Raw genomic sequence first — 14183 nt, forward strand, 5'->3', positions numbered from 1 at the left:
CTTTTTTTTACCAACGTCCCGAGAGCCGACCGGCCAACGAAGCGAAGCACGCGCTTTCTGTGTACACAATTTGATTTTGTTTGTATTGATACAGCGCAGCCCAGAGAGAATTCGTACACAACGCCGCGACTCGTGGGTGGACCTACGGTGGACCTCTTGAGCGGCCAGGAAGCGGCAAGTACCAAAGGTGCGAACTTATTTGAGTCGTCTAATCTGTTTTAGGCGATAGCCAAACATATTAGATTGGCCGGTCACTGCCGTTCTTGGCAAACTCGGGTGCGATAACATTTCATTGAGCGAGTAGCTCGGAGAAGTTTCAGCATACTTCCTCACGCTTCACAGTCATGTGACGAATGCTGCTGCCTTCATTTCTGCTGCAGACAACCGCCGATGTCAACATGGGGACCAAAACCATGCATTGCACTTTAGAAGGACCGGCCAATGCGTTAGCCATAAATCGTGACGCCACGCAAGTTGCTGTTGCAGGCAGAAACGGTACGGTTTTTTTCGCTTATTTTACACCTTGATTGGCGATTTATTTGAAGTCGCTGACGGTGTGTGGCACTGAAGTAGTCTCACAAACTTGATATGCTGTCTCGTAGTCAATGGGACTGCAGCGTCAGCTGAGAGTTGCAGAACACACAATCGCGCGAGTCAAGAGTCCTCATACATCCTGCGCTTTTAACTTAGCTGCGACTATAAATGTGGGGAAGGTTTAATCGTTGCTTTGCTGTTCTCACGTCAGCTGTCGATGGTGACAAGGCTGGGCCCCAATTGTACACCAGTCAAAAGGGGCTTTCTACGCTTCTAATCGAGTGATCCTCTCTTTCCAGTCTTCAAAGTCTTCAGTTTAGAAAATGACGAGTTTGTGGAACGGATGAACCTACGCGTCGGAAAGAATCTCAACCTGAATTTTAGTTGCAGTGATGTTGTTTGGAACGTCGTTGAAGGTAGGCGGAAACCCCTACCACAATTTAAGCCTCACATTCTTCTTGTGTCAAGTTTAGCGAAACAATGTTGTCATTTCCATGGGGTTTCCAGATCACATTCTGGCCACAGCAGCGACAAACGGGGCTGTCGTCACATGGAACTTAAATAAAAGCACACGGTCAAAGCAAGGTATGTTTTTGGTGATTTCTGAATGCCTAACATCTTTTGCAGGATATTCTAACTGCAGCACACTAATGCTTGCTTTCTTCCTTTTCCACTTCTGTAGACATTGTGTTTCAAGACCACAAGAGGACAGTCAACAAAGTCTGTTTTCATCCTTCAGAAGCTCACATTCTTTTGAGCGGATCTCAGGATGGAACCATGAAATGTTTCGATATTCGGAAGCGTGAAGCTGCTAGCACCTTCCTCAGGTAACAGACATCATTTCAGATGGTGCTAACATTTTTAAAGCCAAAGGTTCAACAATAGAGCCATGGAGTTTAAAGGGTGTCAAGAGTTTTGATGTATATCTCAAAGTTTCATATTTTTGGTATTTCGTGATGTTTGAGTTTGTAGCACAAGCCGTCGCGTGCTGTCGAGCTGAAGTGTCGTGACCCTCTCAGCCTTCGAATTCTCTTTCTAATCATGACCTGGCAATAAACAAGAAGGCAGGTTGTGAAATCCGAAAAGCAAAAACAACTTGCTCTGTTTTCCCAAGTTTCATCTTGCCCTTTCAACATAGAATATCTCTTCAGGCTGGCTGCACCATCCCGCAAAATTTAAACTACAAAACGTGCCAACCCGTTTAGATTAGTGGGACATGATGTCACGTGACACCGGGCGTCATGTCGCATTCGTGGCACAAATTGCGTGACCGTGTGACCCATGGTGGCACAAACAGCATGACCGCCATTCATACTGTCACGGGTGGTCACTAAAAGAACAATAAATAAACAGGAAGAAATAAACGTTTAATGTGGCAAACTTGTGCCCAAAAGAGAAAGGAAATAGGAGATAACAACAGAACGTCAAAGTTGGCGCAACAACAGGGTCGAACGCTGGGGCAAGACTGCTTCTGGCTCGCCACGTGGAGCCCCTTTTGTACAGGCGTGGGCTTCTGAAAAAATCTGCTTAGAAGATTCGTAGCGTAGAACATTCTGACCTAGAACAAGCACCACGGTTCTCGAATTTACCAGAACATCAAATATACAGAGTCAAGAAAAATGTGGACCCGCAGCCAGGCATTGAACCTTGGCTTTTTGCATGGAAGGCAAGTGCAATAACCGTTTGGCCACGAGCGCACTGCCTGCTTGGTCAGGTGCGCGTGTGGCAATACTCTACACACTTCAGTTTTGTCAAGTGTGACCGAAGCGCTGCACACTTTTATAAAACTTCTAAGCCCTTATTTATTTTTTTATGTCTAGTCATAATTAGTGACACAACATATAATTCTTAATTGAAGAGATACTTAGCTGGCCTTTATTGAAAAGAAAGGTTCGTACCCGCACTTGGCATTTCAGCTCGTCGGAGAGCGTGCGGGACGTCCAGTTCTGCCCCCACCACCACTTTGTCTTTGTGGCTGTCCAAGAAAATGGCAACGTCCAGCTTTGGGACCTGCGGCGCGCCGACAAGTGCGAGCGGCAGTTCACGGCTCACAGCGGACCCGTGTTCACCTGCGACTGGCACCCCGACGACAGGCGTCTCCTTGCCACGGGCGGTAGGGACAAGGCCATCAAGGTATAACATAAAACACGATGGGGAGGGGGTGATTTTTTTTTAGGCTAGGTGGTGCAAGCGACTGTCCATAACTGGGGGTGTAGCCAGTACCAGTACCATCCATCCAGGAGTTTCTGTGCTCCCTTTAGTTCACATAGGTCGGCACTATGACCAAGTATTAGAGCATTGTGCGTGCGTCAGCGGGTATGGGTGCAGAGTTGTACCCAGCCAGTGCTGGCTAAAAGCTATGCCATAGCTCTGTTTGAACCGAAATAACCTAACTATGTCTGGGAAGGGTATTTTTATTTTATTTTAATTCTTCATTTATTTTTGCAGTGAGCCCATGCGTGAAAAATGTGGCTATCTTTTATTTACTTTGAGAGGAACCTTTATGGCACGTGGAGTCGTGTTTTCTTGAGTCGGAAAATATTAAAAGTCTGCCTGCAGAAATCGGTCACAAAAACTAGGGAATTAGGGTGCTCTGAGTAGGCCAAACGTGATTTAAAGGTCTTTTTCACATGATGGAGGGATTTTATTTTATGTTGCCTCAGAGCAGTCATGGGCACGTTACTGCTAAAATTTAAGAGTGTTGCAGTTGCAGTTACTCAGAGAAAAAAAAGTAACTCTACTACAGTTACAGTTACAAAATTGAAAGAGCAACTTGTTAAAGTTACTTTGCTAAAGTTACATTGTTACTTCTTAGGTTACTTTACAATAAACATTGCATAACATTAAAATGGAGCCTTCCTTGATATGCCTTTAAATTAGTATAGATTTATCTTGAGACACTGTGTTCTTCGCAGTAGCTAATCAGATTTTTCGAGACACTGATATTTCCCCAATAATCAATATTAACTTGTTTGGTTCTTCTTACTTTTTTTTTTCCATGAATAACTCCCTGAACAAGATCATAATTTAAGACAGTATTGGGGTATATACACTATATGATGAAGCATTTATAGTCTCTGGCGAAATTAAGGGCGGCTTTAGTTTTTCAAGATGTTTAGATATACTTCTTCTCACCTTAGCATGGACTAACCACAAAGACTGGGAAAGAGCCAGTGGGTAGTCTTGACAGCCTTGACTGGAGCTCTTGCTACACGATCGCTCGTGCAGCCACCGAGGCTTCATCCAAAGCAAAAAGCTCGTGCTTTTAGTGTGCGCGGCTAACAGTAGTTTATGCTGAAATGAGACGAAGCATAGCAAATGCCTGCTGATGATCCGTGAAGAACTTTAAAATAAGTGCAACCACCATAAGGTATATACGAATACATGAGCACGCGTCTATATCTTGGGTATATCCAATCATGGTGCAAGTTTATAATCGGTCAATTCTAATTTCAGATTTCTTTGGTGAGGCGAAGTGGGACGGAAGCAATAAAAATCGTGCAAACGGGAAGTCAATAATAATATAGGCCATACCTTGCAATCAGCTTTGTAGATGTTTTCTTGTAACTCCAATCCACTCGTCGGTCGAATCGTCTCCTACTGCGTGTGCACAATCTTTTGTGAAACACGAAGCTACTCTTGAAAACTTAGAGAGCAATGTTGCGGCAACATTCCTCTGTCAAACCCACTGAACACAGGAGTAGTGCGAAAGAAGCACTGATCGAGGTACAAACGACCAGTGTATCTAGAATTCCAAACGGTTGTATTAACCTTTTCTTTGCCACTTTTTAACCAAATCGAGTATGTTTTGCACTTTTACATCTCACTTTCCGGGTGATGTCTCACTAGGAGACATCACCCGGAAATTCCACGACGTGAATATCTGTAAATCAACTGATGCCAAGTGCCCCTGGTCCCAGTCATGGGCGGTCTTTCAATTTGAAGAAAACACACAAACAAGCTGATCATCACAGAAACTTGGATGTTCTAGGCAAATACTCTTTCTCAAGTGTCGGGACCCAAGATGCAGTGCAATGGGAGACAACAAGTGGGTGACGGGAAACAAAGCAAGTTTTTGGTACGAAAAAAAAAAAAAAAAAAAAAAAAAGAAATGGAAGAGAAAGCATATGGGCCTAAAATCAAGACCCCGCAACGTGCATCTGGGAGTTGGAAGATTTAAATTAGAGGGGAAATAAACGTATGCTTGGCGGCAAACAGACGAGGTTAGAAAAATTGGTTGTGCTGTAAGCTTGCAGGTGTTTGGGGCAACAATCGCCAAAACTGCCCTCCGCGAAAAGCACTTATGACCTCCACTGATTGAAGAAAAGAGAAAGGCTTTAGAGATGCCGTGCTTTGTTACATCTGCGTGCACTGTAAGAGATGTCCCATACACGGCGGGTACGGACGCAAACATCCCCATCCTCCCAGTTGGCGGCACCAGCTTGGCCAAGCAAAATCACCCAAAATTTAGTTTTTTTTTTTTTGTCCTTGAGATGGTTTTTGCAGCAATTTTTTGCTGTGCCCTTTCCGTGTCAGTATTTGGGACTCTCTGACGAGTTGCGAGACGATTTGGCGATCATATTTTCAATATTTGTGTACATAGATCTGAAAAGTAACTATGACGACATTACTTTTTACAGTTAGTTTAGAAAAATAGTAACCCTGGTGCAGTTACAAGCTATTTTCACTAAGCAGTAATGAGTTACAGTTACAAGTTACTGAAAAAAGTAACTAGTTACTGGTAACGCATTATTAGTAACTACCGTAGTTACTGCCCAAGATAGCCTCGGAGCACTGACGGGGATTTTATGGTTTTAAAACATGAAAGAGCTATCGGGACAGTACCTGCTAAGATCTAGTTTGTACAGATGATTTTTTGTAGCACAAATTGTTCAGATACGATGTTAACCTGTCCTATCGGTGGCAGCATGAGCGTGTTGGGAAAGAATGGACAGGAAGGTACAATGCAATCCACTTATAAGGAGAACGAGAAAACCTGAAAATTCGATCGTTATAACCGATTATCGTTGGATCTGGACAAGAAACCGATTGTTTCTAGCCTAGAAACTCTAGAAACGGATCATTATAAACCACACATCGTTAGAAGTAGGGGTGTCGCAAAACTTTTGTAACCCAAGGTTTTCCATCAAACCTTGGGTTGGGCTGGTTCGGCAAACCTTCAAATGCTTTGCAAAGTTTGGCGAAGTTTCACTTATGGACAATGTTGCCAGCCTTCTAAGTGAAGGTTTTGAATTTTGGGGAACAAATAATTTAGACAGTAGTTGAGTTATATTTTATAAATTGAATATAGATTTTTACACAATATAAAAGCAGAAATAGTTCACTTTTAATGTTTTTGTTGGTAATGTGAACCAGTGATACAACACGCCAAACAAATATTGCAGTTTTCCTCTGCCAGGTGGTGGCAACTTGTTTTCAAATTTTTGCACATGTGCAAAGAAGGTAAATTTCAGTCAAACTTTTGTCAAACATTGCGCTGGAAGGTTGAGAATGTCGCAGTTGGTCGACCTCCAACTTGGGCAGGTTTGCGGCATCCCTAGTTAAAATTCGATTGCATGGCATATTATTTCGGCTTCGAGAAACGTCACATTTCTCTCTTTAATTCCAAACAGAGGCTTGGGTCCCGGTTTTGGCAGTTACTGCAAAGCACTACATCTCCTCTTTTGGCAAAAGAAAAAAAAAAAAAATGAGGTTCTATTTTTTTAATTTTTAATCTGGAAATGTTTGTAATGTCTGACGTAAGTATAGAGATGGGAACTCAACTTTTAATGCTAAGAAAACTAATAAACTGTCAAGGTGTCAAGAATCTAAATATGCTACTAACGAAAGGTTCCTGACTGCCGTTAAAAACAAAAGCAGTTTCTGCTCAATACTAAAGAAACATTTAAATGCAACTACACATTTGTATGAACTCTGGCAGCACTTGCAGGTCATTAGACCTGCGATCAGGGAAGGACAAAGAGTCGTTGAGCCGTAAACAGCCTTACTAGAGTTTTTGTCATTCCCAGATTGCGGGTCTAATAACCTGGAATGAAAAAAAAAAAAAGAGAGAGAAGTCACTGATACCAAGTAAATACAAATTAATGGCTCTCATGAAGCTTTCAATTAAATTTTTAGTGGTTTGACTTGTGTATTTTACCACTGACACTGCTAAAAAATAAACCTAACAATGTTTAGCCTTAGATTGGCTTAACTCGGACATCAGGCAGTCGACCATTGCAAAGGTGGCCGCTTCACAGAGCAACCAACATTACAAAGTAAGTCAACCAGTATTGCCGCATTCGACATTGGTTTGGAACAAGTAATTTGAAAACGACTTGCTTCCATTTTGAACATGTTAGGAACGTTTGAAACGTGAAACGAGGCACAGTGTGTCAAGTATCCTGACAAGCTTTTTTAAAGAAACAAAATTGACACTCCGGCACGAAGATGACGTTGATAGAGCTGCTGACAGCTTTTTAGAAACGCAGGGCACCGCTCATTACGGTCGTGCTTCCGCGATTCATTTTTATTCGTTGTTATCAACCGACGCCGCACCCTCATTGGCTGAGGAGCGACAATAAGATGTCTAGGACACACCACGCACTGCGCCTCTTTACACTGACACGGAGGCCATGGTGCAACGCGCAGTTTGTCCCACCACTCATCTGCTTCTTTCCCAGATTTGGGACATCAGCTCCAAGCCGACGCTGTCACAGTGCATCCAGACGATAGCCTCGGTGGCACACATCAAGTGGCGGCCCCAGCGGAAGTACCACATTGCCAACAGCTCCTTGGTGGTGGACTGCTCCATCAACATTTGGGACACCCGGAGACCTTACGTGCCCTTCGCTGCCTTCACCGAACACAAGGACGTGGCCACAGGTCCGTGCCGGCATTCATCCACGGCGTTAAAGGGAACCTGAGGTGGTTCCGTATTTGAGTAAAAACACCTAAATCATCTTCATTTGGCCTCCAGGATCACGAATATCGAGATTAGTATTTTTCAGTTTGGTGAACGGAGGCTGGAGAAGAACTAATTTTTAAAGCACCAACAAAGCCCCTTTTCCCCGGGGTGCGACATCATAAAAGGAGATTTTGAAATCTCCACTCTCGCAGATTCAAATCTACACATGTGCACTCTTGCTATTTGTAAGAAAATATCAGAAAAAGACGTCTTGACTAGTGTCAGATCGGGAAAATATGCCTGGTGAGCTTGCAAATGCGCGCGCAGCCCACACGAGCGATGTGTGCTTGGCGGTCAAAAGATCCTTTTATGATGTAACGACCGGTCGGAGGCTTTTCATGTTTTCTCTCATTTCCTGTAATATCACGAGTCATTGCCCACCCAATTTTTTGGCGAATATCAATTTCCAATAAAACACCGGATGATCGCCCACCCCTACAAATATCCGAATGCGGACTTCGGGTTTCGTGAACATTCATCCTACACGAATCACGCGTAGCATGAATTTTTGAGTTTAATGTCTTGTGCAGCCGCATTAGATATGTACAGAAAAATGGGTGTTTTTTAAGCTTACCCACCGAGCCAAGGCCCACCCCTCTTTTTTTTTTTTTTTTTTTTTTGATGAATTTTGGTCGGCAAGGGGGTGGGCAATGACTCGGGATATTAAGGTAGTTGCATCTTCGGGTAAAACGATAGTGGTATTCAGATTCACGGGATAAAAAATACTCTATAATTCCCCTCTAACTCTTTTTTTTTTTTTTTTCAAGCACTTTTGTGCCAGCACTTTCGTGTCAGGCTTTACCACCTTGGACCGGCGCACACACATAAAGCTTCAGTGCATTGCACCGACTTCTCGGAGAGATGCCGACGTGGAGAAGCTCCTCGGTCAGCTCAGTGGGCTCAGAAATAGGCTGAGGTGAATGCTTAATATGTGCTTGGCTCATTTTTAAAATGTTGCAAAAGTAGGGGTTGGTGCTTATGAGGTGGGGGCACGCTAGGTATTTTACGGTAAGTAAAAAATCCACCTTAACCATCAAATACAAGTTTTGGTTTCATGCTGAAAAACTGTAGCATGCTTTATTAAAGCATACTATTTATTTAGGGGTGGAAGCTCTGCGCAATAGCGCCCATTGGGCACTAAAATTAACCAAAATAATTTTTTTTTTTTTTAAAGCTTCATATTGAGGTGGTTATGTCAACGTCAAAGCAGGTTATTCTCATTTGATGAAAACAGGCACAAAGTGCCTATTTTCATCTACTGAGAATGACCATGATTTATTCCGGACCAGGTAAATAGACAGTTCATCAATAGTCGTCAGGCGCCAGCCGCATGAGGGAGAACACCTCTTTAGTTGGTTTTTCAAGTAGTCTGTTTCGAAGGCGAGGAAAAGCAAATGCTTTTATTGTTCAGAAATATACCATATTTGGACGAATAACAACACACAATAGAAGTCTTCTGCTCATTTGCTTATTTATTTCCGTTCCCCGTCCCAGTGCCTTTGAAGCACTTGTTTGGGCATGTTGCTTTGTGTTGTCAATGCCACAGCTTAGCCAACAACGGCATATAGGTGTGTGATCTCCAAAAATGGGGCATGTATAGGTGGCTTTGTCGGAAGTACTAAAAAATTAATTCGTCGTCTTTTTAAAAAAAAAAAAATTTTTTTGCGCAGTGCGAATTATTACACAGATTAAATCGCGTATGTCGTAAAGTCTCGTGTGAACGCACGCCCCCCAGAAATCACCCATCTCGTTTTTTGGGCGGAATATCTGAATATCCGTAACATAAAAATTTAAAAAAAACCATCGACCCCCCCACCACCCCCTCCGATTCCCGCCGGATATCGATCTGGCGATGTCCGACAGGAATTGTATCAACTGCGCAATCTGCAGTATCGGTGCGTGTGACACTCGTGTTCGCCGTGGGTTCCCTCGTGCTTATCGCACCGTGACATGCGAATGTGCAGCATCCGCAGTCTGCAACATGCGAAGACATTCCCAACTCGTTCCCGCGGTTTTTTCTTTTTGTTTTTTTGCGGTTTGCACACGGTATTGGTTCCTATGACAACTGAGTTTGTAGCGGGCCTGCGTGTATATCGCACTGGGAAGCGTAAATGCGCTGTTTCCGCATTCTGTTGCCGTACTCACGACAGGAATACATTTATTTTTGAGTATTGGAATACATTTATTTTTGCTTTGCTAAACAGGTACTTGAAACATTTTTATTTCCTAGTAATAAAAAGGCTGAAGCTTGCTGCTATCCCTATTTAATGCAGACATACTGATCTACGGGTTCAAAGTTAATTGTCGTTTGCGTGCCAACTAGGATATTTTCTCAAGTTATACTTTTCAAGACACGCTACTATGCAAAGTGGCACTCCGCCCTCGCACCTTGGGGTGGCTCTTTTTTGAGCGACCCTAGTCGACATATTTTCATTCGGAACTTGGACTTTCTTACTTAGTTTATTAGTAAATTATTTTATTACTAATTTCTAGATCTCGGTGTTTGCCATAAAGCATAAGGATGAGCAACATAGATTCGCCTTTCTGGATCAATGAAGGAGCAAACCGAGGCAGAAGTCCTCCAAACAAAACTTTCCACGTGCCGTCAAGAGGTGTTATTACATGACAAAACATTGCCCTACGCGTAAAAATAAAGTCAACGACCAGTTGAGAGAAGTAGCAAGCAAATCAAAACCAACTTATGTGGGAGCATGCCTGAGCATACTTGGACACGTCACTCAAAGCGTTCTGTACAGTTAGCATGTTTCTTACGGGGCTTTAGATCTCTTTCTTAACATGCCCTTGGCTTACGCCAGACTGTTTTCGGGACACTCAGGGTTCGCCTGGCGCAACGACCCCCGCGTGCTCCTCTCGACGAGCAAGGACAGCACGCTGTTCCAGTACCTGGTGCAAGATGCCGTGCGGCCGGCCAACCACGCCAATGCCCTCTCGGTGGCGCACGTGCTCAACGCAAGCGGCGACGTGGCTTTTGCGTCTAGCGATCGCTTCTTTGGCGGGGAGCAGGCGTCCTCTACCAGGGGTCGCCCCGTCCACCCGCCATCGGCCCGGTTTCCGGCTGTCTTCAAGAAGGCCCCCAGCATGAGTGACCAATTCTGCCAGGCAGCGAGCAGTCTCGTCATCTTCAGCAACACCACGATCGAGGTCGGGAGTTTGCTCCGGTTTTCTTTTGCTCGCGTCGTAGCACTCTTTTTCAGTTGGGGGCCTGTGCAAGAATGGGTTAATCATGAAGGTGCTGCTTTTTTGAATGAGCTAGGATTTATTGCCTTGGTGCGTGCAGCAGTCATTTATTTGGACTGGACTAGACTGATTTCATGAGGCTGCGGCGCAGTTCCTCTCCGTGCTCTTTTGTTCCGTTTGCTCATCACGTCCACTTTCCCTCTTACAAGGTGGATAGAGTCTTCTGGCACACTTCTAATGACGTGCCTCGGTAGTGGAAGAGGAGGGGGTCAAGCGGCCTTAGCGGTGGCACAGCGTATGCGACGACGTTGTTTGCGCGAGACCGCCGACACATGGGAGGAAAGATTGGTTCTTCGAAACAAAAGCATGTGGATCGTAGGCTGCGATCGAGGAAAGTTGTGGGGGCTGCATCCGAAACCGCCGACGCCCGGGAGAACAGACTAGCTCTCCGAACACAACGGTTTGTGGACCGTTGTGAGGAGTGAGTTCTCATCCTTCGCCGAGTCGGAACCCCTGCGCTAGATGCTAATGCATTTCTTCGAGAATCGGCGTGGGGACAACGGCAATTTTGACATCGTTGTTTTGTTTTAAGCAGAGGTGGAGCCAGCTTTTGTCCGGCCTTACAACTATGATGCAAATCTGTTTCGCTGGTTCGAGCAGCGTAGCTTGCTGGCCGAGCATCGGGCGGAGCAAAAGTTTTTTGCATTGTGTGCTCAATTCTCGAATCGGTCGGTTTCAATTTTTATGGCCATTGTATTGGCATGCATTTGTGTGATTACTGTCTCCTAGCCCATGTTGAAGACCCAATGTTAGCAATCTCGCTGCACCCATTTAACTGCCCCTCTACGGCAGAGACAGTGGACACCACTTTAAGGCGAACTAACTTGTCATTTCTTGGTACGACCTTGCCACATGGAATAACTGTATCTTGTGTCATTCGAAAGCTACGGTTAAACTATTGACTCTTCTCTCTTCTAAAGCCACCAGGACAGTAACTTGGCTTTCAATGTCACATAACCTTGTTTATCCACCAGCGGTTCTCGGGCATTACAGTCTTTTTTCTTGGGAAACTGGCAATGTCATTCTGCTTCGTCGCCGTCCATTTTAGAGTTGAAGTACAGCAAGCGCCTCCCGCACCCCCTATTCAACCACTCTTTTAAAATTGATCTTACTTGATAACACAATCTCGGTGCCATTACTCGTAATCGTAATGCGTGATGAAAGTCTGTATTATTCCCTCGTGTTGCCTTGACAATGCATGACTTTGCCTTCTTCACGGCCTCTTCTGGTTCCTATTCTCCCAGTCTTTGCTGGTGAACTGGTTTCAAGAGAGCGCCCTCAAGTACCAGTTGACCGGACGGCCATTGCCCGACCTGTGCGAGTCCAACGCTGCGGTGGCGGCCGACCTTGGTCGCCACGACGTTGCCCTTGCCTGGAGAGCCGTCAAGACCCTATACGGCTCGGCACAGGCTGGAGGAATGGCCGACTTCCTCGGACTGGCAAGCCTGGACGCAGTCGTTCGAGTCGACGCCGACCGCAGTAGGCTGTACCCATTTTTTATTTTGGGAGCTGTGGCATTGTTGTATTTATTAAATGCGTAGCATTTATGAGAAGAGCAAGTTGTCTGCTTCTTCCGCAGGAGTTGCTGTGACATCAGAATGACGCTGAGCTCTGATATGCTTTGATTGAAAGGATAGTGGGTAGATCTCGATCCTAGGTGCCTTGAGGTCTTCCCACTATTTTGTTCGATCAGCCAATAAGAGCTCGGCATTCTGACATTATCCCAACCCTTGTGCAAGAGGCAGAAGAAATTGTGCTCTGGCCAGGCCTTAGTGCTGTCGTCTCTGTGGGATGTAGTCTCGATGGAGAAAAGATGAGGTGAGCTTCTGCGGAAGAAAGGCGTCCCGCAAAATATAGCAAGACATTGCTTCGTAATGTGACTTCAGGTAACGTTGGTGAGGATCTTGAGTGCTATGCCCCTGAGCACCCTTGGGTTATACCAAAAAGACTGGCACTGTTTTCTTCTTAGCATGTAACTATACTTGGCACGGATGATTTGGTTGGACTGCATGGGCATTAGGGAGATGTGCAACAAGCCGAGAGTATTTGAAACTTTGCGGAGTTCAAACACCGGTGAGGAAACTGCGAAGTTGTTTATCTGGCACAAGTGCACTTATAAACGTTCAGGCTGTAATAATGATTGCAAGTGCTGCTTGTGAATATTTGTTTATAGGGCCAAAATACCTTTGTAGGAGAGCCGGGGTTGATATGCAGCACTTACGAACCCAGCTTGAATGGCATGTTTGTTGACAAATTCTAGAATGCTTGCTGTGTTGATTCCATGGTTTACCATCTTTTGCACAAATGAAGATTAAGGCACTATCCTAATACGGTTAGATAGTACTGACTTGAGTGCCTACAAGACATATTTGAGAATTAAAATAGCGCACACGACGAGAGACCAGAATGAAAAAACATACAGACACAGTGCTGTGTCTGTCTTTCTTCATCCTAGTCCCTCGTCATTTGTGCTGTTTTAATTCCCAAATATGGGGGGGGGGGGGGGGGGTTACACCAACTAGCCCAAGCTTCAACTTTAGCTACAAGACACTTTTGTGATCTTGTTGAACATGCTGTGTTTATGTATATTCCTGGTCCTTAAACTGAAGCACAGGTCTATTTTCCCATGCTAGGAGAACTAAGTTTTAACTCTGATCAGAACTCATGTGCATGTGTCAACAGCATCTGATAGACATGTGATAGACATGGAATGGGAAGAAGCTGGCTACTGTGTTTGCTACAACTGGAGTCAGCCGAGCCAGAGAGAGTTTTTGTCTTGTCTGGTTATGAATGCCTTATCCTTTCATAACAGGAGAGGGCCAAGCGTGAGAGGCGCAAAATGTCTAGAGTTCGGCGTGAGGCTGTACTGCAGAAGTTTAGTTTTGTAACCAGTTGTCGTTTAGAAAGGGGAATTCCCCTTAGGAACATCGCACAACTTAGGTGTTCAACGTTCAGGCTCGCAGGAGGGCAGCAACTTCCACACCAGCCGCCACAACAGCGGCAACACCCGCAACCGGAACCACAGCGGGAGCAAGAAACTCCAGGCAGTTGCGGCGCGCCACCTGAGCGGGGGCGCGCTAGACAGGGCCCCCACGACCCCGCACGACCCGGCCACGATCCACACCACAACGGGGGACGACTCGGCGTCCAGCGGCATGGAGGACGACTTGACGCTGACCTACATCGCCAGCGGAATGGTCAACGTCCCCGGAGACTTCTTCAGCGAGGACGGCGACACAGGAGGCCAGTCCCTGACCTACAACCTCCAGGTGCTAGCTTACTTTTGAGTTGGGTGTTGCCAAGGCAGTAGAGACGTGAGCAGAGCAAGCAGATAGTGAGCGCTGACATCTGTGGTCCTGAGAAGTGCTGACATCAGTGGTCCTGAGAAGGATCAGAAAGCGAGCTACAGAGAAAAGCAAGAAAA

The 14183-nt window shown here is 45.2% G+C and overlaps 2 protein-coding genes across 3 annotated transcripts in view; one reads left to right on the forward strand and one right to left on the reverse strand.

Annotated features, from left to right (window-relative positions):
- LOC8031667 (histone acetyltransferase KAT2A) overlaps positions 1 to 197 on the reverse strand; it is a 28196-nt gene extending 27999 nt beyond the window's left edge. The window contains exon 1 of the mRNA XM_040206142.3: positions 1 to 197. The gene's annotated coding sequence lies outside the window, so the exon portion shown is untranslated.
- LOC115317697 (GATOR complex protein WDR24) overlaps positions 16 to 14183 on the forward strand; it is a 25689-nt gene continuing 11521 nt past the window's right edge. Inside the window, exons 1-10 of one of the 2 annotated variants that reach the window (XM_029977389.4) lie at positions 16 to 187; positions 381 to 495; positions 834 to 950; positions 1042 to 1119; positions 1217 to 1361; positions 2451 to 2667; positions 7218 to 7419; positions 10338 to 10663; positions 12004 to 12238; positions 13715 to 14028. In XM_029977389.4, the coding sequence (XP_029833249.2) occupies positions 399 to 495; positions 834 to 950; positions 1042 to 1119; positions 1217 to 1361; positions 2451 to 2667; positions 7218 to 7419; positions 10338 to 10663; positions 12004 to 12238; positions 13715 to 14028 (1731 nt within the window). In that variant the 5' untranslated portion in view covers positions 16 to 187; positions 381 to 398. Of the gene's footprint in view, positions 188 to 353; positions 496 to 833; positions 951 to 1041; positions 1120 to 1216; positions 1362 to 2450; positions 2668 to 7217; positions 7420 to 10337; positions 10664 to 12003; positions 12239 to 13714; positions 14029 to 14183 lie in introns of those variants that run through there. The other variant, XM_029977388.4, reaches the window with a different exon arrangement.

The sequence above is a fragment of the Ixodes scapularis genome, unplaced genomic scaffold, assembly GCF_016920785.2.
Source record: "Ixodes scapularis isolate PalLabHiFi unplaced genomic scaffold, ASM1692078v2 PGA_scaffold5__190_contigs__length_132052651, whole genome shotgun sequence".
NCBI classification, from domain to species: domain Eukaryota; kingdom Metazoa; phylum Arthropoda; class Arachnida; order Ixodida; family Ixodidae; genus Ixodes; species Ixodes scapularis.